The following is a 23230-nucleotide window of genomic DNA, read 5'->3' as shown; positions in this document are numbered from 1 at the left end:
AACTAAGTGTATATATGACAGCATTGTGTTGTCAGATCATGCCCCAACATCACTATTTTATGAGGTAGAACAAGTGAATAGCCGCTCAAACAAGTGGCGCTTGCACCCTAAATGGATACATGATTCTGACTTTATGAAATTTGTAGGAGAACACATTGATCTCTACTTCTCAATTAATACAATTCAAACAACAGCAGCCGTTAGGTGGGAAGCTTTTAAGGCATATATTAGTGGACAAATGATAAGTTTCACCAGTTCTAAATTTAACAAATTCAAACAGACAATGAACGAATTAGACAATAAAATTAGAGAATTAGAGAGAGAAGTTAACATAGATGATTCAACACAGAAAAAACAGGAGTTATTGACCCTTAAAGCTAAATACGAGGAGCTGTCTATGCTTAAAGCTGAAGATGGTTTAATAAGATTGAAACAGACGTTTTATGATCAGGGTGAAAAGCCGGGTAGACTACTAGCTTGGCAGATAAAGAAACTTGAATCTGACAGAGCCATTAATATAATTAGGAACGATCAAGGGGAATTATCCACAGATCCCACAGAAATTAATAACACCTTTGTCTCGTATTATAAAACCCTATATAAATCTGACAGCCCACTGGACCTGGTAAGCCAAAATGCTTTCTTGGATAGATTGATCTTTCCCTGTATTTCTGAGGATGTGAAAAATGAATTGGAGAGAGAAATAAATTTCAATGACGTTTCTGATGCAATTACGAACATGAGAGGTGGTAAGGCTTCGGGTCCTGATGGGCTTCCGATAGATATTTACAAGCTATTTAAAGCAAAATTAATTCCCCCATTATTAGATGTTTATTTGGAATCCTATGAAACAGGTCGCCTCCCTGCTACATTTCGTAGTGCCCTGATCACTCTCATTCTAAAACCGAGCAAAGCGCCAGCCGAAAGCGGTTCTTACAGACCCATATCGCTGTTAAATTCTGACTCCAAAATCATAGCTAAGGCTTTGGCTATGAGGCTGGAGAGGGCTCTTCCAGTCATTATACACGGAGATCAAAATGGTTTCGTTCAAAATCGCCAGGGGTTCCACAATGTGAGGAGAGTTCTCAATATAATCCACGAATGTGAAGAGTTACCTGATACTGCAATACTATCACTCGACGCGGAGAAGGCGTTCGATCGAGTTGAATGGCCCTATCTAATTGAGGTGCTTAAGCGTTTTGGATTTGGTGATCACTTCCGCCGATGGATTGAAATTTTACTTGCTGATTCGGTTGCAATGGTATCTACCAATAATCTCATCTCTAGTCCTTTTGAGCTATCTCGAGGCACCAGGCAAGGGTCTCCGATTTCACCTGTGCTTTTTGTACTAGCCATGGAACCTTTAGCGATAGCAATTAGATCACATCCCTCGATCCATGGTATTAAAATCGGGGAGATGCTACACAAAATTGCAATGTACGCTGACGATACTGTTGTGTTTCTATCACACCTTGCAGAATCAATACCATCTCTCCTGAAGCTATTCGATCAATTTAGCAGTTTCTCTGGGTTCAAAGTGAACGAAGAAAAATCATCCATTATGTTTTTAAATATGAACGAGAGGTTGAAACCAGTTGTATCCCACCCATTTGTGAATGCCGCAGAGGGATTTAAATATTTAGGCATCAGAGTAACACCAACGATAAGCAATCTTAGTTCAGCCAATTATGAGCCCCTGGTGGTAGGGTTGTCGGATGAGATCACTAGATTAATATCATTGCCTCTTTCTTTACTGGGAAGAATAAACATAGTAAAGATGACTATATTACCTAAATTCCTATATATCTTTCAGTCAATTCCGCTGGCCCCTCCTCCTTCTTTTTTTTCCAAGATCAGAAAGCTTCTTTCTAATTTCATCTGGAACAATAGGAAGCCAAGACTCAGACTCTCCCTCTTGTATTTACCATATATGATAGGGGAGGACTACAGTTTCCAAATTTAAAATGGTACTATTGGGCTGCTCAGCTGAGGACCACTATGTTTTGGTTTTCAAACGATATTTCCCTTCCCTGGTTAGCAACTGAAAGAATGTCCTCAAAGGGTCTGTCGTTAAATAACTATTTATACTCAGCACCCTTTAAAACTTTAAAGAAAATTACTACTAATCCCTTTGTAAAAAACACTGTTGTTGTTTGGCATGAAGTACAAAAAATGTTGAATGACTCTCCTGGGTTGTCCTGTTTCTCCCCAATTTGGGGTAATGAACTCTTTGCCCCGGCTAAGAATGACATGGGCTTTAAAGCTTGGCTGAACAAGGGCATTGCGAAACTACAGGACGTATATGAGGAATATTCTCTAATGTCATTCAGTGAATTATGGGCAAAGTTTGATTTACCGCAGAAACACTTTAAGTATCTGCAACTTAGAAGTTTTATTCTGGCACACTTAAACAATTCAGTGCACCAACCCCCACTCTCCATCCTAGAAACTCATGTTACAAAAAACTGTTTTGGTAAAAGACTGGTGTCCCAGTTTTATAGCTTTTTAGTTGAAAACCATAAGGATAACTCTGATAGTAAAAGACGGGAGTGGATTAGTGACTTACATGAAGATATTTCATATACTGAATGGGGTAAAATATGTTCAAAAACACACACTCAAACCATTAACACTCGTTTGAGAAAGATACAATTTAATTGGATAATGCGAACATACATATCCCCTGTACAATTAAATAAATTTGATCCTAATATAATTGATCTATGCTATAAGTGTAATAGGCATCAGGGTACACTATATCACTGCCTGTGGAAATGTGAAGAGATCCAAAAATTTTGGAGCTCTGTGTTAAAATATATCTCTCAGATCACAACTTCTCCTGTACCGCTTTGCCCTAAGTTATGCATTTTAGGCTTGTATCCAGATGACTGTACTCTGTCTTGTGAGGAAAGAAAAATGGTCGATATTGTTTGCTACAGGCCAAACGCTGTATCGCCTTATGCTGGAAGAATGTTGGTTGCCCCTCTTTTAACCACTGGTTAAATAACTTAACACCGAGTTTAGCTCTTGAGAAACTGAACTATATTGTTAGAAAGAAGGCTTCTGAATTGTACAACATCTGGAAGATATTTTTGGATCTACTGAGGAGTGGGGATGTGGGGGGGGGGGGGGGGGGGGGGGGGGGTGAGTGAATAAGCCAACTAGATAATGAATAATGTCTGACTTGCTGTTGGGAATATACTATGTAATCTATATTATGATTTATTTATTTATTTATTTTTAATTGTATTTATTTGTATGGTTTAATTTAATTTATTTAACTATGCATTTATTTGGAACCTTTTAGGATTAACACTTCAATTATCGTTATTACTATTACTATTATTATTATTATTATTATTATTATTAGTGTTGTTATTATTATTACTATTATTTTAATGACTGCCATACGTTCATTTTATGTTGGTGTTGATACTGTTGAAAAAACAAATAAACATACGTTTAAAAAAAAAAAAAAAATCAGAAATATTATTTACCACGGTCACAAAAAAGACTTACTGTCAAAGCAAAAATCTTCTGGTGAAGTCATTTATTGACTTCTTATAAGCAACCGACAATAATTAAAGTAGGAAAAAAAACTATAGATACACTTTAATGTTTTTTTAATGTGGCTACAGTGGAAATAATTTGATACCAGGGGTTATGATCGTAGCAATCTGACATGCATGTAGTAGTATGGACATACCTGTACCCGACTTCTCCACAGAGTCTGCAGACACCGGTTTGGTGAGAGGTAATGGCTCGGAGTCAGACTTTGGTCGTGTGGATGGCACCTCTCCATTGTGCCTGTGGTTAAAAGAGAAAAACTTCACTTTAGCAATATCAGCGACAATTTAGCTGATATTTTACATTTTATATTAAACGAATAACAAAATTAATTGTTCTCATCATCCCATCGGATTTCTAAAAGTCTTATACAGATTGAAAATGTGACATCAAAACCGCAAAGGATTGTAGGTACGAGTGGCAAGTGGTACTAGCGCATGCAGGCTTTCACAAGAAAACAGTCACACAGCGATAAAAAGAAACACAAATAATGGCAAGAAGCTGTTGTATGCAATAGCCTTTCGCATGACAGCCACGGGAAGCTGACGGGTAAACAGATCGGTTTTTATTGGATTCCATCGTGGAAGAGAAACTGTTCAAGCCATGTTTCCGAAGTAACAAAGAGCCGATGGATGGTCTGGATTGCAGCTATTCGAAGACTAAATATTTCAGCACACTCCAGCTCACATGTTAGTCTGCTCCAAGCATGTCCACAAAGGTAAGTCTTTTGTTGTGGTTAAGTAATTTATCATAACATAATAATAGTTGATGTAGGTTACAAATAAGTCTTATATTGATTTGAATTGAATTTGTTTACTGTGCCTTTGCGGGCTAATGTTTGTTGTGTTTTGTAGGAAAACCAGCCTTCAAAATGTTGGAATGCGATCCAGACTGGGCACCCTCTATCAACCTGGGTCATACCGAGTTTAAAGCTGTTACCACAGCGAGATTTGATCAGTTAAGAGAGAGAGAGCGATATCAAAACAGCCATGAAAAGTAGTAGCTCTATCCTGGCCATTTGTGGCCACTTCACTTTTGTTTTTTCAACCATTTTTGTTCTGTTAATGCAAATGGAATGAAACTTCCCAAAGGTGTGTATTTTTTCCAGAGTTTTTAATTTTCAACACCAGCTCCTTAATAATGCCAATAATACAGTGACTTGCAAAAGTATTCGGCCCCCTTGAACTTTTCCACATTTTGTCACATTACAGCCACAAACATGGTAAATGGCCTGTATTTATATAGCGCTTTACTAGTCCCTAAGGACCCCAAAGCGCTTTACATATCCAGTCATCCACCCATTCACACACACATTCACACTCTGGTGATGGCAAGCTACATTGTAGCCACAGCCACCCTGGGGCGCACTGACAGAGACATGAATCAATTTTATTGGAATTCCACGTGAAAGACCAATACAAAGTGGTGTACACGTGAGAAGTTGAACAAAAATCATACATGATTCCAAACATTTTTTAAAAATAAATGACTGCAAAGTGGGGTGTGTATAATTATTCAGCCCCCCTGAGTAAATACTTTGTAGAACCACCTTTTGCTGCAATTACAGCTGCCAGTCTTTTAGGGTATGTCTCTACCAGCTTTGCACATCTAGAGACTGAAATCCTTGCCCATTCTTCTTTGCAAAACAGCTCCAGCTAAGTCAGATTAGATGGTCAGCGTTTGTGAACAGCAGTTTTCAGATCTTGCCACAGATTCTCGATTGGATTTAGATCTGGACTTTGACTGGGCCATTCTAACACATGGATATGTTTTGTTTTAAACCATTCCATTGTTGCCCTGGCTTTAAGTTTAGGGTCATTGTCCTGCTGGAAGGTGAACCTTATTTTGGTCTCATCTGACCAGAGCACCTTCTTCCACATGTTTGCTGTGTCCCCCACATGGCTTGTGGAAAACTGCAAACGGGACTTCTTATGGTTTTCTGTTAACAATGGCTTTCTTCTTGCCACTCTTCCATAAAGGCCAACTTTGTGCAGTGCACGACTAATAGTTGTCCTATGGACAGATTCCCCCACCTGAGCTGTAAATCTCTGCAGCTCGTCCAGAGTCACCATGGGCCTCTTGGCTGCATTTCTGATCAGCACTCTCCTAGTTCGGCCTGTGAGTTTAGGTGGACGGCCTTGTCTTGGTAGGTTTACAGTTGTGCCATACAGAAACACTTCCATTTCTGAATGATGACTTAAACAGTGCTCCGTGGGATGTTCAAGGCTTGGGAAATCTTTTTGTAGCCTAAACCTGCTTTAAATTTCTCAATAATTTTATCTCTGACCCGTCTGGTGTGTTGTTACGGACTACGGATTGGTAACAGACTGATTCTTATATAGCGGTTCTCTACTCTCCCGGAGTACTCAAAGCGCTCTATACAACATGCCTCATTCACCCATTCACACCCACTCATGCAAGCACTTCTAAACGCAAGTGCAAACCTAATCTACATTCACACACATTCACACTCCGATGAACGCATCGAAGGGCAATTTGGGGTTAGTATCTTGCCCAAGGACACTTGACATGCAGACTGGCGAAGCCTAAAATCGAACCACTAACCTTTCGATCAGTAGCTGATCTGCTCTACCACCTGAGCCACAGCCACCCAATATTCTCTTAGACAACCTTTGAGGCCGTCACAGAGCAGCTATATTTGTACTGACATTAGATTACACACAGGTGCACTCTATTTAGTCATTAGCACTCATCAGGCAATGTCTATGGGCAACTGACTGCACTCAGACCAAAGGGGGCTGAATAATTACGCACACCCCACTTTGCAGTTATTTATTTGTAGAAAATGTTTGGAATCATGTATGATTTTCGTTCCACTTCTCAAGTGTACACCACTTTGTATTGGTCTTTCACGTGGAATTCCAATAAAATTGATTCATGTTTGTGGTGGTAATGTGACAAAATGTAGGGGCCGAATACTTTTGCAAGCCACTGTATACACTATACATGAAATTGTTCCTCTTGGGGGGCGTGGTTATGGCGCTGAACTAGGCACACATATTTTTGTGAGCTCCTGGTGATATTTTAGTAAGTTCCTGAAAACTGTCCTTTAACTGCGTCAACAGTGATAACTATTGCTTGTAACGAGTTATTATCGTATATCCGCGACATTATGCCGGCTAAGAAAGCACAAAATAAATCTAAGGCACACTCTTCTCTGAGTGTGGAAGACGACATCTCTGACGCTAGCAGTCAAGCTAACTCTGCAGGTGATGCTAGCCCTGGGAGTCTCCTGGACGTGGGTACTGGAATGGCCCATAACATGGATGTTATTCAAATACTCGACGGAATCAGAAATGACTTTTCCACAAAACTTGATGTGGTCCTGTCAGCGATCCAAGATGTTAAAAGAGATGTGCAGGACTTTTCGGTGCGCATGGATGGGGCAGAGATGCGCATTAGCAGCGTGGAGGACGCCGTTAACTCAGAGAAAGGCAAGATAGATGCGCTAGTTAAACAAGTGGCTCTCCTCACGAACAAACTCGAGGACCTCGAAAATCGCTCTCGTCGTTCCAAACTACGACTAGTTAATGTGCCGGAGAAAATAGAAGGACATGACGCGGTGGCTTTCCTAGAGAAGTGGCTCCCCGAAGCGCTGGGACCAGCAACATTCCCGAGACAACCTCTCACCGAAAGAGCTCACCGGTTGCCCGGCTGGACGCAACCCAACCGACCACCCTCACCGAGAGTCCTCATCGTGAAGTTTTTAAACTTCCAAGACAAGGTTCGGGTGTTGGGGGCGGCTATGGCCAAAGGGAAAGTTATTTGCGGGGGTCAAGAGGTCATGTACTTCCCGGATCTTTCTACAGATCTCCACCGACGGAGGAGGGGCTTCGACCGGGTGAAACAGCAGCTCAGGGCGATGAACGTACGTTACGGATTAATTTACCCGGCGAAGCTACGAGTGTCATCTGGTTGACATACGCATGTCTTTGAGACCCCAGCAGATGCGGAAAAGTTCATCCGAGGTTTGCAGAATACAGAGGACTAGCAGAATATCTGATGGGGACTGCCGAATCCTTCACTATCTGCCCATAACAGCTGTAGTTTGAAATTGTTGGATTTAATGGTCAATATCGCTCATCCTTACTGTTGAATTTTTTGGGGAGAGTATTTTTCTTTTTTGTATTTACTTTGGTTTACCGTTCCTTCGTTCTCCTCAGTTGTATTGGGCATTTTATTTATCCCTTATAGATAACTAGCCACGCCCACTCGTTGATTGGGCTTTCATTTGTGTCTTGGAGTACTGGTTGTTCGACATACAGTCGGCTCTCCGGGATGAGAGTTATGCTACAAGAAAGTTTGTAATGATCATTGTATACATACTTGTTCATGTAGGATATACATTTTCGTCAGGAGACGCAATTGTCCAGGTGGTTTGGTTTTGTTTGACCATGTCAGCTCGGTTTGGTCTAGCTGCTCCCTTGTTTACATTGGATCAGCGTGTGCACTTAACTGCACCCCAAGGTCAGGGGGAGGGCGGGGTAGGGCGAGGGGCTGTCCGGTTCAGGTTGACAGCTAAGGGGGTTCATTTATGGCAGATTTTGTGTTATTTCTTTGTGTTTTTGTATTTTTCACAACGTGTTGCTTTTTACTGGTTTACTCCCAGCACAACAGTTAGAGATACTGAAAGGTTTACCAACAACCAAATGAAGATACTATGTTGCACAATCTGTTGTATTAATAAGAATAGATGACTTCATATAAGACTTTTAAATTTACTTCTTGGAATGTGAGAGGAATGGTAAAAGTGGTTAAACTAAAACAGGTTATTACCAGGCTTAAACAACTTGAGTCATCAATAGCGTTTATCCAAGAGACCCATTTACTCAGAGAGGATCTGGTGAAAGTACGTAGGAGATGGCCAGGCAAAGTGCTAGCATCCTGTTGCCCTTCGCACGCGAGAGGGGTTATGGTGTTAATTCATAATTCAGTGCCTTTCCAAGTAAATAACACTATTTATGATAAAGCTGGCAGATTTTTGGTGGTTCAAGGAACTCTCTTGAAAGAGAATTTCAATTTAGTTAATGTTTATGGCCCTAATGATGATAACCCTTTATTTTTTGAGAATTTATTACTATTGATAGCTACCCTTCCTGGTAGGATAATATTGGCAGGTGACTTAAATTGTACTCTGGACCCGAAGCTTGACCGCTCATCAGGGATAGACACTTCACACTCTCAAACAAGAAAAAAAATACAACAATATTTGAAAGATCTGAACCTCTGATCCATGGAGAATTCAAAACCCCAATAAAAGGGAATTCTCATGCTATTCAGCAGTATTTAAATCCCACTCCCGAATAGATTAACCTTAAAGCTTAAATACGAGGAGCTGTCTATGCTTAAAGCTGAAGATGGTTTAATAAGATTGAAACAGACGTTTTATGATCAGGGTGAAAAGCTGGGTAGACTACTAAGCTTGGCAGATAAAGAAACTTAAAACCCTATATAAATCTGACAGCCCACTGGACCTGGTAAGCCAAAATGCTTTCTTGGATAGATTGATCTTTCCCTGTATTTCTGAGGATATGAAAAATGAATTGGAGAGAGAAATAAATTTCAATGACGTTTCTGATGCAATTACGAACATGAGAGGTGGTAAGGCTTCGGGTCCTGATGGGCTTCCGATAGATATTTACAAGCTATTTAAAGCAAAATTAATTCCCCCATTATTAGATGTTTATTTGGAATCCTATGAAACAGGTCGCCTCCCTGCTACATTTCGTAGTGCCCTGATCACTCTCATTCTAAAACCGAGCAAAGCGCCAGCCGAAAGCGGTTCTTACAGACCCATATCGCTGTTAAATTCTGACTCCAAAATCATAGCTAAAGCTCTGGCTATGAGGCTGGAGAGGGCTCTTCCAGTCATTATACACGGAGATCAAAATGGTTTCGTTCAAAATCGCCAGGGGTTCCACAACGTGAGGAGAGTTCTCAATATACTGCAATACTATCACTCGACGCGGAGAAGGCGTTCGATCGAGTTGAATGGCCCTGTCTAATTGAGGTGCTTAAGCTTTTTGGATTTGGTGATCACTTCTGCCGATGGATTGAAATTTTACTTGCTGATTCGGTTGCAATGGTATCTACCAATAATCTCATCTCTAGTCCTTTTGAGCCATCTCGAGGCACCAGGCAAGGGTCTCCGATTTCACCTGTGCTTTTTGTACTAGCCATGGAACCTTTAGCGATAGCAATTAGATCACATCCCTTGATCCATGGTATTAAAATTGGGGAGATGCTACACAAAATTGAAATGTACGCTGACGATACTGTTGTGTTTCTATCACACCTTGCAGAATCAATACCATCTCTCCTGAAGCTATTCGATCAATTTAGCAGTTTCTCTGGGTTCAAAGTGAACGAAGAAAAATCATCCATTATGTTTTTAAATATGAACGAGAGGTTGAAACCAGTTGTATCCCACCCATTTGTGAATGCCGCAGAGGGATTTAAATATTTAGGCATCAGAGTAACCCCAACGATAAGCAATCTTAGTTCAGCCAATTATGAGCCCTTGGTGGAAGGGTTGTCGGATGAGATCACTAGATTAATATCATTGCCTCTTTCTTTACTGGGAAGAATAAACATAGTAAAGATGACTATATTACCTAAATTCCTATATATCTTTCAGTCAATTCTGCTGGCCCCTCCTCCTTCTTTTTTTTCCAAGACCAGCAAACTTCTTTCTAATTTCATCTGGAACAATAGGAAGCCAAGACTCAGACTCTCCCTCTTGTATTTACCATATGATAGGGGAGGACTACAGTTTCCAAATTTAAAATGGTACTATTGGGCTGCTCAGCTGAGGACCACTATGTTTTGGTTTTCAAACGATATTTCCCTTCCCTGGTTAGCAACTGAAAGAATGTCCTCAAAGGGTCTGTCGTTAAATAGCTATTTATACTCAGCACCCTTTAAAACTTTAAAGAAAATTACTACTAATCCCTTTGTAAAAAACACTGTTGTTGCTTGGCATGAAGTACAAAAAATGTTGAATGACTCTCCTGGGTTGTCCTGTTTCTCCCCAATTTGGGGTAATGAACTCTTTGCCCCGGCTAAGAATGACATGGGCTTTAAAGCTTGGCTGAACAAGGGCATTGCGAAACTACAGGACGTATATGAGGAATATTCTCTAATGTCATTCAGTGAATTAAGGGCAAAGTTTGATTTACCGCAGAAACACTTTTTTAAGTATCTGCAACTTAGAAGTTTTATTCTGGCACACTTAAACAATTCAGTGCACCAACCCCCACTCTCCATCCTAGAAACTCATGTTACAAAAAACTGTTTTGGTAAAAGACTGGTGTCCCAGTTTTATAGCCTTTTAGTTGAAAACCATAAGGATAACTCTGATAGTAAAAGACGGGAGTGGATTAGTGACTTACAAGAAGATATTTCATATACTGAATGGGGTAAAATATGTTCAAAAACACACACTCAAACCATTAACACTCGTTTGAGAATGATACAATTTAATTGGATAATGCGAACATACATATCCCCTGTACAATTAAATAAATTTGATCCTAATATAATTGATCTATGCTATAAGTGTAATAGGCATCAGGGTACACTATATCACTGCCTGTGGAAATGTGAAGAGATCCAAAAATTTTGGAGCTCTGTGTTAAAATATATCTCTCAGATCACAACTTCTCCTGTACCGCTTTGCCCTAAGTTATGCATTTTAGGCTTGTATCCAGATGACTGTACTCTGTCGTGTGAGGAAAGAAAAATGGTCGATCTTTGTTTGCTACAGGCCAAACGCTGTATCGCCTTATGCTGGAAGAATGTTGGTTGCCCCTCTTTTAACCACTGGTTAAATAACTTAACATCGAGTTTAGCTCTTGAGAAACTGAACTATATTGTTAGAAAGAAGGCTTCTGAATTGTACAACATCTGGAAGATATTTTTGGATCTACTGAGGAGTGGGGATGTGGGGGGGGGGGGGGGGGGTGAGTGAATAAGACAACTAGATAATGAATAATGTCTGACTTGCTGTTGGGAATATACTGTGCAATCTATATTATGATATTTTTTTTAAAATTATATTTATTTGTATGGTTTCTGTCTTAATTTATTTAACTATGCATTTATGCATTTCTTTGGAATCTTTTAGGATTAACACTTCAATTATCGTTATTACTATTATTATTATTATTATTATTATTATTACTGTTGTTATTATTATTATTTTAATGACTGCCATACGTTCATTTTATGTTGGTGTTGATACTGTTGAAAAAACAAAAACAAATAAACATACGTTTAAAAAAAAAAAAAATTGTTCCTCTTGGCTCTATCGTGGCCATTTTTGGCCAATTGAAACCCATTATAACCACCTTTTTTTGATTCCTATTTATTGACAGAACTATATCATGCGATTTAGGTAAAATTGCTTTCATTCTAAACTCAACACATGAAAATTGTAGTTTTTCATGTTCTTTACCAAATTTACCCATTTTTGGCCAAACAAGCAATTTCATGTAATATTCCTAGTTTCTAGTAGCGGCTTACCACACTCCAATGGACCAAAATAATGAAACAATTTTGATATAGGGGCGATCGTGGCTCAAGAGTTCGTCTTGTAATCAGAAGGTTGCCAGGTCGAGCCCTGGCTCGGACAGTCTTGGTCGTTGTGTCCTTGGGCAAGATACTTCACCTACCGCCTACTGGTGATGACCAGAGGGGCCGATATGGCAGCCTCGCTTCTGTGGCTACAGCTGTAGCTTGCCTCCACCAGTGTGTGAATGTGAGAGTGAATGAATAGTGGAATTGTAAAGCGCTTTGAGGGTCTCGAAAAGCGCTATATAAATGCAATCCATTACTACTATTATTATTATTACATAGGTTTGATCTTAAGGATCTAATAGTTTGTGTTTGTGTATGACATTGCAGCACAAACATGTATTTGCAAGATAGACTGAAATAAATAATGACATCAAATATTACATAGGCTGCAGTGAATTTCTGTCGATGCAGGCTATTGAGCTTTGAGGTTCCCAGTCAAACTTAGCTTTGAAGCACATGCTAAAAGCACTTTTACCCTACTACTGCTGTAAGTAAGCCTAACAGCTTCCAGATAATTTATTCAGGCAATATGGCAATAAAGTCATCACTGCTTCAAGCACTGTCTATATGATCTGGTCAGAGAGCAAGGACAGCAAGCAGTCCTCTGCCCTTGAAGAAAAGACACCTGCCCAAGATGAAGAAACTTCCTCTCCAGAAGATGAGGGGACAATCTCCAAAGAAGCTGACTGCGTCACCACTGATGAAGAGTACTAGCCAGTGCCTGAATCCTCTTCTTTGGGGGAGGATTGGGGTTGGGGGGCATGGAGGTGGAGGCCGAGCAGCTGATGGAAAACAACATAGGAGCATTTTCTGAGACCAAGGAGCAGGCAACTAAGTGGATCCCTCATGAAAGGAAAACCATGTGGGTCCCACTACTGAAGAGAGACTGCTCTACAATCCAGTACCCACTGGTATCAAACCAGGGCTCACCCTGTATGGAGATCCCTGCATTAGCAGTCTGAGATCTACTTTCGACATTTTTATAACAAAGGAGATCTGTGCACCCTTACAAACCTGCACGGGAGGTGAAGGTGTGAGGATTGGAGGATTATAGATGAAGTGGAGATGTGAGCCAACAACAGGATAAAGCAATACATAGCATGTTGGATGACAACACTGGAAGTATCAGGAAGTAAAAAAATGGCATGAGATCAGACTCCAGCTGATGGAGGAGCTCCGAGGACAACATCTTTCCTTCGGTCACCTTGGCAGAGGAACCCCTCACATGAAAACTGGCACAGGGGAAACAACCCAGAGCTCCCTCCCCAGCTCCTCCAGTTGCAACAGAGGAAGATTTTGTTGTCTGTCTTTGGCTTCACCTAAACCACCACGCCGATATCCCACATGCCAAAACAACGGAGGAATGTGCTTCTTTTGACAGCAACTCACAGGGAACCAGCAGTCAGTGATGGGGAATAGAGGACGCCTGGAAGCAAGAAACAATCCTGCACTACAATAGGCACAAATACAGCTTGGATAACTTAGAGAGGAGTTGTTGAAGGCAAACTAACTGATGGCTGCTGGCTCTTTTCTCCAATCTCCTGGATGTCTTGAGATACGATGCCTTTGTCCCGCCCGCCGGAAACAACTTCACTGAAGTGGGGGAGTCCTCTACAACCTACAAATGAAGAGTGATCCTGGAAGAGCTGGGGCACATGCTGGTGACCTCAACAACTGCAAGACACCCTTGTCCCTGATTCTCAGCCACTTCTGCCATTGATCTCAAGATACAGTAGTCTGAACCACAGTGTGGGTGGCGCACCTCCAGGATTGGAACAGCAGCCCTTTGCACCGGGTGTAGAAAGTGTGCCTACAAAAACCACTCTACTGTGGTTAGCAAATCTTTCTGCTAATGAGGATGCACACAGAAGCACACACACTGTAATATAAAATTTGATCATTTTTGTGGTCATTTCAGTGGTTATTTGGTCATTAAATGGCCTTTCTGGCCACTAACACACCATGTGTGATTTTCTTTTTGGCCATTCACCCCCCCCAAAAAATAAAGTAAAAATAAATCATTGTTACTGTTATTGGTGCCTGCAATGATGATTAAAAAAAAATTAGGTTTCATCTTTCATATTCTAAAAAATGTTAACTTTATTGCTATTTTCCCCCAAAAGCGTAGTAATAATACATAATCTGTAGGGGTGCAACGATACCCAAAATTCACGGTTCGGTTCGATACTTTGGTGTCACGGTTCGATATTTTTTCGATACAAAAAAAATGTTCATGCCTTTTTAATTTGTCATTTATTAAAATTATAAATATATATTTTAACTCAAAAGTACAGTTTTTAAATTTAACCCTAACCCTTGTGCGTGTTTTTTATTTTGACAGCGAATGCGCACCTGCGGACCACTTATGTGCAGCCCTGGTTATTTAGCTCGTCATATTGCAGCCACAGAAATTCTTTTGTCCATGAAACCATAAAGCTGCACTTTCTTTTTGCCTTATAGTCTGATTTGTCATAACTTCTCCGTTTTGTGGTAAGCTTTTCTTTGGCTGTCACCCTGACCTGTCTTATTTCGCTCAGCAGAACTAAAATATATATCTGTCTGTGAAGGTCATCGTAGTCAAATATATATCCTGCTGCTTTTACACACGCACTCACATAAGCTCAGCGATTCTCTGCACGATCAACCTCTCACATGTTTAAGCTTGCTGCCGGAGATTTCACTTGTCATGTTTGCATAGTAAGCTACCGATTAATAAGACGATGTCAGAGGAATTGGTGCACAAATTATCATCACTCACAGATCAGTGCTGTCGCTCTCTATACACAGTTCGCGCGATTGCAAAGTGAAAGCAAAAAAACAAGCGCAAATTCAAACGCGATTTCAATATGTCACATATTGATAATGGCTCACCGATGCCAATGACATAATTACCCAGCTACATTTCTGAAAGAATGCAAAAGCATTGACATATATTTTTCCTTCCTACAATAGCCCGACGGGCAGGGCAGAGATAGATTTTGGTAGCCCGACTGAAAATATCGCTAGCCCCGGGACGTCGGGCTAGCGATATTGTGAGCCCTGTATCTGATTGATCATCACTCATCACTCATCTTTGGAAAAGAGAGTTTATTACAGTGAAATGTCTCTTTCCAAAATAAAAGCTATACTATCCGCTTCTTCTGGGCTATATTCTCAGCAGCATATTAAACACATAAGGAGAATCATGTGCTAACAGCTGTCTAAATGACTCGGCTAAAGTTAGTAGCATGCTTGCTTGTTTTTTTTCTGCTTCCACTTGTCTTTGCACTAGGATGATGTCGGCGTAAATGTGCAGTCATATTCGTTGTGTTCCCACTAGTGCTTTCAGGTTAATCTCGTTGAAATGACCTTAACGCCACAACACGGCAAATCTCCGTTAACGAGCTACCGCCGATTGCCCCGTGCATGGGGCTAGACGGCCAACACGTTAACGAGCTAACTGCGCTAACACACTAGCTCCCACCCATGTAATTGAGCATTGCATGGCACATCCAACATACTGTTTTACTTTAGTCCATGACTCGCTTACCTTCAGGGTCATACGTCACATGAAAACCAAAATAATTCTAAACGCCAGATCTGAATGAGGGTGGGGAAGGTCCATGTTGCAAGGAGAGCTTAACTTCTGTCTCGCTAGCTTGCCCTGCGCTCTTCCTTCTGACGATGCTGTCTGTGTTGAGCGCTCAGTGAATCTGCGTTCGACTACTCCGCCTAGGCTGCATTGTCGAGCCTAGGCGGAGTAGTCGAACGCTCAGATAAAATAAATTAAAAATTTTGTATTGTTCGATACATATGCGTACCGAACCGAAAGCACTGTATCGAACGGTTCAATATCGATACGAATATCGTTGCACCCCTAATAATCTGGTATTCAAAGGGTATAATTTCTGATTTTGAATTATATTTTGGTTTTCATGAGTAGGAATTTAAAAAACCAAGTCAATGAAAGTAGAATTTTATAGCATTTTGTAAACATAAACAGGGGGTGGCCCTTTCTGGCCACGAACAAGCTGAGGGGGAGATTTTTTGTTTGTCTGTCACTGCACAAAAAAAACAAAGATACATAAAACTCATTGATACTTTTAATTATTGCTATGTATCTAACCTCCATCATGGTTAGATAATAAATCAATTTGCATGTATTATTTAAAAAAAAAAAAGAAAAAAAAGGGACTTTATGCTTTTATCCCTATGTAAATCATTACAATTATGTGATTTAACTGGTATTTAAAGGGTTAAAATTCTGAATTTGAATGAAATTTTAGTCTGGATGAGCAGCACTGATACTAATTTAAAAAAATCAAGTCAATGAAAGTAGAAAAATGTTTTAATATATATATATTTTATAGCATTTTGTAAATGTAAACGAGGGGTGGCCATTTTTGGCCACGAACAAGCTGAGAGGGAGTTTTTTTGTTTTTCTGTCACTGCACAAAAACAAAGATGCATAAAAGTCATACTATACTACTGTTAATTATTGCTACACATCTAACCTCCATTGTGGTTAGAAAATAAATCAGATGGCATGTATTATTTGGAAAAAAATTGGGGTTTCATGATTTTTTCCATTTATGACTTCCTAGGATTATGTGATTGAACTGGTATTTAAAGGATTAAAATTCTGAATTTGAATGAAATTAATTAATATATATGAATTTTATAGCATTTTGTAAACGTAAACAAGGGGTGGCCATTTTTTGGCCACGAACAAGCTGAGAGGAAGTTTTTATGTTTTGGCTCTCCCTGCACAAAAATAACAATGCATTATAATCAATGTTATATCAATGATCGTATGGGTCGATCCCACACAAACTGGTTGAGCATGCTTTACACTTCCACCATGTCCCCAGCAAGATCAAGGACCTGATCCTGAACTATTACGCCAATTTCAGGCTTAGGGTCCCTTCTAGGACAGTTACTTCAGACTGGCACCGACTCGGGAAAGTTATAATAACAGGCTGTACCATCTCAGTTACGCTCTTTGCCCTGGCAATGAACATGGTGCGGAGGTGGAGTGCAGAGGGCCGTTGACAAGGTCAGGTGTTCGTCAGCCCCCTATCAGAGCCTATATAGATGACCTCACCATTACGACATCATCAGTTCCCTGGTGTAGGTGGATCTTGCAAGGTCTTGAGAGACTCATCTCATGGGCAAGGATGAGTTTTAAACCTTCTAAATCAAGATCGATGGTAGTGAAGAAGGGCAAGGTGACGGACATGTTCCGGTTCTCAATTTCAGGAACCATTATTCCATCCATAACGGAACAACCAGTTAAGAGCTTGGGGAAACTCTCTGACTCCAGCCTGAAAGACTCTACTGCTATTCAGAAGGCAAATGAGGAGCTGGGAGCGTGGCTCATTAAGGTGGATAAGTCCGGCCTGCCTGGAAGATTTAAAGCCTGGATCTACCAGCATTCCATCCTGCCCCGAATCCTGTGGCCCTTGCTTGTCTATACAGTTCCAATAACTACTGTGGAATCCCTTGAAAGAAAGATCAGTGGCTTTCTTCGTAAGTGGCTGGGACTTCCCCGCAGTCTCACCAGCGCTGCCTTGTATGGGGCAAGCAACAGCGTGCAGTTACCCTTCAGTGGTCTCACAGAAGAGTTCAAGGTGGCTTGCACACGAGAAGCCCTACAGTACAGAGATTCTAAAGACTGCAAGGTGGCATCAGCAGGTATTGAGGTAAGGACAGGAAGAAAGTGGAAGGCTGAGAAGGCAGTTGAGGTGGCGGAGTCACGCCTAAGGCAGAAAACACTGATGGGGGTCTTAGCAACAGGGGGAGCAGGCTTGGGGTACTTCCCAAAGGCCCAGGTCAGCAGGGCACAGGGAAAGGAGAGACACCAGCTACTCCAGGAAGAGGTCCAAGCAGGTGTGGAGGAGGAGCGAGTAAGTAGAGCTGTAGGCCTTAAGCGGCAGGGAGCATGGACAAGGTGGGAGAGCACCTTGCAGCGCAAGGTCACCTGGGCAAACCTCATGCAGGCAGACTTCCACCGGATCCGATTCCTAGTGCAGGCAGTATACGACACTCTGCCAAGCCCAGCAAACCTCCATCTGTGGGGAAAGAGCGAGACACCTGCCTGTCCCCTGTGCTCTGGAAGAGGGACCCTAGGACACCTCCTTAGCAGCTGCCCAAGGGCCCTGGCCGATGGTCGGTATCGTTGGCGGCACGACCAGGTGCTCAGAGTAGTTGCTGAAAAGATTGTCTCAGCAATCAGCACCAGCAAGCATCTTCAGGCTCCAAGGAAGGCAATCTCTTTTATTAAGGCTGGAGAGAAACCCCAGGTGCGCCCACATTTGACAACTGGCCTCCTCAATACAGCCTCTGATTGGCAGCTACAGGCTTACCTGGGTAAACAACTAAAGTTCCCTCAGAACATTGCAAAAACATCACTCCGGCCAGACATGATAATTATTTCTGAGGCCTCAAAACAGCTGATCATGCTGGAACTTACAGTGCCCTGGGAAGAACGGATTGAGGAGGCCAATGAAAGGAAACGAGGAAAGTACCAGGAACTAGTGCAGGAGTGCAGGGGAAGGGGCTAGAAGACTTTCTATGAGCCCATAGAAGTGGGTTGTAGGGGCTTTGCAGGACGATCACTCTGCAAAGTCCTAGGCCGACTGGGCGTGGCGGGGGCAGCCAAGAAGAGGGCCATCCAGGCTGTGAGTGAAGCGGCAGAGAAAGCCACAAGGTGGCTGTGGATCAAGAGGGCTGATCCGTTGGTAGCTACTGGTACGCAAGTCGGGGCCTGATCACCCCCGGCTGGGTCGCCTGGGCGAGGGTGTATAATGTTGTGAGACCCGAAACACCTGATGACCCTAGGATACATCACTGAAGATGCGTACCAGTGCATCCAGGAGATGTGTCTTTATAGGCCATTTTTTGGCCACGAACAAGCTGAGAGGAAGTTTTTATGTTTTGGCTCTCCCTGCACAAAAATAACAATGCATTATAATCAATGTTGATGTGAATCAATTACATGCCCCAGACTCCACTATTAATAATACAAGAAATTCCAGTAGAACTGTAATTATATAAAATTGTGAAATTTGAGGTTGTTTTACAGCTAGTGCAGTGGACAAACAAACTGGTGTTTAAAGGGTTAAAAATGTAAAAAGTAATAACTATTTTATATTTATGAAAATAACTGAAGTTAGTTAAAAGCTTTATGCAGAAAAAATGGTAAAAAAAACAAACAAACAAAAAAAAGAAAACAAACCCAAAAAACCCCCCAAAAAAATAAAAATTACAGACCTAATCTGTCGGTGGCCACTTTTGGCCACGAAACAAGCTGAAAAGGTATTGATTTTGAACAAACCCAGAGGGTTAAAATCCCTCAAAAAAACAACACAACTTGGAAAAGAAAAGAAAAAATAAACAAGCATTGGACTTAGAGTAACTAAACTAAAACTGTGGTTAAGCACATACCTATGAAAAAGACTAGATACAACTAGAAAAATTTGCATTTCCTGCGAAAATGCTGTGTAGATGCCTTAACGCTGAAGATTTCTGCTGAAAAAAGCTGAAAAAGTTGAAAAAAAGTTGCCCTGAGCAGGATTCGAACATGGCCCTTCTGGTCTCAAGGCGGCTACTCATCTCACTGAGCCAAACTCATTCTCACAAAGAAGAGGTGGAGAGACTGACAATTCTGCTGAAATGAGCGGAAGCTGCTGAGAATTGTGCTGATAAGAGGTGAAAAGGCTGAAAATTTTTCAGAAGAGGTGAATAAGCAGAATTTGGGCAGAAAAGAGGTGAAAATTCTGAAAATTCTGCTGAAAAGAGGTGAATGAGCAGAATTTCTGCTGAAAAGTTTTTTTTCTGAAAACAGCAGAAAAAACTGAAAATTCTGCTGAAAAGAATTCAATCAGCAGAATTTCTGCTGAAAAGAGGTGAATGAGCAGAATTTCTGCTGAAGAGTTTTTTTCTGAAAACAGCAGAAAAAACTAAAAATTCTGCTGAAAAGAGTTCAATCAGCAGAATTTCTGCTGAAAAGAGGTGAATGAGCAGAATTTCTGCTGAAGAGTTTTTTTCTGAAAACAGCAGAAAAAACTGAAAATTCTGCTGAAAAGAGTTCAATCAGCAGAATTTCTGCTGAAAACAGTTGAATGAGCAGAATTCTGCTGAAAAGCGTTGAATGAGCAGAATTCTGCTGAAAAGAGGGTTTTGCTGAAAACAGTTGAAAAAGCTTGGATTTGTGCTGAAAAGTGGTGAAAAAACAGAAAATTCTGCTGAAAAGGGTTGAAAAAGCTGAAATTTGTGTTGAAAAGAGTTAAAAAAGTTTTACTGTTAACTGAAAGAAATTTTGCCATAAGCGGGATTTGAACCCAGGCCTCCCAGTCTGAGAACGGATGCTCATCTCACTGAGCTAAAACACAGGTCAACCCGGCAAGGAAAATCAGTGAGGCCACTGATAATATGGCAGAAATGGGCAAAAAATATTGCAAAAATTCAATATCTCAAAAAGTATAGAAGTTATGAGCACCAAAAGTCATAGCACTCATTAGCAGAAAGAGCAGAATTTTTTCAAGTTTGAACTGAGAAAATCGGCTGAAAACTGAGGGAGTAGTTAACGTCCAAAAAACGTACGGAAGCAACTAGCAGAATAATAAAGAGAAAGAATAAAGAGAAACAGGAACTCAATAGTGTGGATGCCTTTGAGGGCATCCACACAATTACATCCTAGTAAATTACATTTGGTGTCAATATGCTGCTCAGTATCGACATAAAGCACTGTAAATTAAACCGAATTGTCTTTTTTTTTTAACCCAAAGCTGCAGTGGAGTTTATCAGTGGTGGTCAAATGATGAACAGATACTTACTTGAAGCTGGGTGAGGAAGCAAGAGGCTTCTCAGGTCTCTTTGGTGGGATCATTCCTGGTCGGCCTTTCCCTGGAGGAGGGACCGGCTTCTTGGGCGGGACTAAGGGCGCAGCTGGTTTAGGTTTAAGATCTGGTATGGGTTTGTCAACTGGTGAGAAAGAAGGGGTCAGGTAGATGTTAGAAACAGGAAATATGAACCAAAAAGAAAGGAAATGGACAGAGAAAAAAAACAAGAGGGGAAAAAAGATCATTTACTGGCTGAATGAACTATTTTACCATCATGTTATGCTGCCTATTCTACAATTACACACTGTAACTGAGAATAACTGATTGAAATTCAAGCCTCGTTCTTCTGGGAAGCAGGACAAAATGGTGTACAGCAGTTCATCAGCTGATTCTGTTTGCCCTCAGCTGAACTTTAACATGCTGATGACAGAAACTTTAAACTGCCCAACTATGGGCATTTCTGCCCATAGTTGGGCATGTGCCATCAGAAAGTGAATCTGAATAAGTTCAATTTGAATTTGAATTGCTCAGATTGAATCTGAATTGTAACTTGAATAAATGCTTTTGAAAACTGAATTTGAATTAGTCTAATTTGAAATTGAATTTATGGTTTGAAAATGATCATCACTAAATTGAAATTGAATTTTATATTTTGAAAATGAATTCATTTGCTTTGAAACTACATTTTAAAATTTAAAAATTCAGCTCTCGAATAATTTCAGTTTCACTTCTCACCATTCAGTTTCAGTTCTACAATTCAATTTCAGTTCCAAAATTCAGTTTTTTGGAACTTACATCCGGTTCCGGTTCAAGCGCAGATTAATAGAACTATGTTTTACTAGCGGACCAAAAGTGTTACTGACGGGAATCTACAGCGTCTTGAGCTGAATTAAGACTTCAGAAGTCATTCGTCATGTCGAATGACCAGCGGATAAACTCTCAGGTTGGTAATAAATGTACTACATGTATAAGAACAAGCGTCATGTTAACAAATGATAGCCGTACAGTAACTGTTATGCTTATTGTAGCTGCTAGCTAAAAACGCTAATTTAGCGTAGTTTGCCCTGAATTCAGCTTTGACAAACAAATATGATCGACTGTTTCTAGTAGATTTCCAAAGTTGTCATCTTGGACCCTCTCAGAGTACCCCCTCTGTATGCTTGCAGAGACCCTTACAGTAGGGAAACATGCAAAACGGTTCCCAAACCTTTGTATTTTAGCTTTATCCATGTCTTACACAGCATCCCAACTCTTTAGCTAACTTAATAACTTTAGCTAAAGTGAATAGTTAGTCTAATTCATTAGTGCAGCATTGCTGGATCACCTCTGTTTGAAATGATATAATGTGATATACAACTATCACTGAAACAGCAAACTTTGTAAATAAGCAAACAACACTTCTCATTCTTTAAACGTTTGGCCAAAGCTGTAGATTACACTATCAGTGCTTGTTCACGCTTGACAATAATAACATTTCTAAATTTACTTTGTGCATTTACAGGTAAACAATATCTAATATTTTATCTAAATGACTGCTTTGTCTTTGAAAAGGGTGAAGAGCCTGAGGCCGGTGACAGTCCAGTTCTACTCTAAGTACATTCTTACGGTGGCTCACAGGACAAGGCCACATTCCTGTCCTGCCAGAAGAGAAGAGAAACTTCAGAGTCTTCATGCAGTTCAACCACACCTGTCATATTCCGTATGACAGGGGTCTCAAACTCCAGTCCTCAATGGTCAAAGTGTCATGCAACTTTTCCATGCATGTGATGACTAAGGCCTTCCATTATGGTGTTTGTCATCACATGTCACAGACATCTGGATGATCATTTGGAATAAACAAAAAACTAACAACTTGTTACTTCATCTTTTATCCTTATTATTATTATTATTGTTCTTATTTTACACTTTTCATTGTTAGGCATTAGGTTTATTTGTAGTAGTCCTTTCCAACGTCTTTCCCTCTTCCATGTTACTGTGTCAGCTTGCCAGCATCTATTTGGGTTTGGAAGTGGAACAGAAAGTAAGGAAATCCAAAGTGCCATTAAAACCAGGAGAGGTTCTTATATTTCAGAAGAAGGGATTAATTTTAAAAAAATGACCTCAATGCCATATTTTATTTAGGAACCCTAGAGAGCACTTTGCAAAATAACACATTCTTATAATTTCACGATAAGATAAGATAAGATAAGATAAGATAAGATAAGATAAGCTTTATTAGTCCCACACGTGGGAAATTTGTTTTG

The 23230-nt window shown here is 40.5% G+C and overlaps 1 protein-coding gene across 4 annotated transcripts in view; it reads right to left on the bottom strand.

Moving 5' to 3' along the window:
• cd2ap (CD2-associated protein) overlaps positions 1 to 23230 on the bottom strand; it is a 110204-nt gene that overhangs the window by 15180 nt on the left and 71794 nt on the right. For all 4 annotated transcript variants that reach the window (XM_085247056.1, XM_085247053.1, XM_085247054.1 and 1 more), the window contains 2 exons: positions 20982 to 21129; positions 3707 to 3807 (listed from right to left, as the gene is read on the bottom strand). In XM_085247056.1, the coding sequence (XP_085103182.1) occupies positions 3707 to 3807; positions 20982 to 21129 (249 nt within the window). The remainder of the gene's footprint in view (positions 1 to 3706; positions 3808 to 20981; positions 21130 to 23230) is intronic.

The sequence above is a fragment of the Mchenga conophoros genome, linkage group LG15, assembly GCF_057382185.1.
Source record: "Mchenga conophoros isolate Kocher_MC1m ecotype Shallow Benthic linkage group LG15, M_conophoros_male_GT1.1, whole genome shotgun sequence".
NCBI classification, from domain to species: Eukaryota; Metazoa; Chordata; class Actinopteri; order Cichliformes; family Cichlidae; genus Mchenga; species Mchenga conophoros.
The sequence above is the reverse complement of the archived record's forward strand: the minus strand, read 5'-3'. Positions and strand labels throughout refer to the sequence as shown.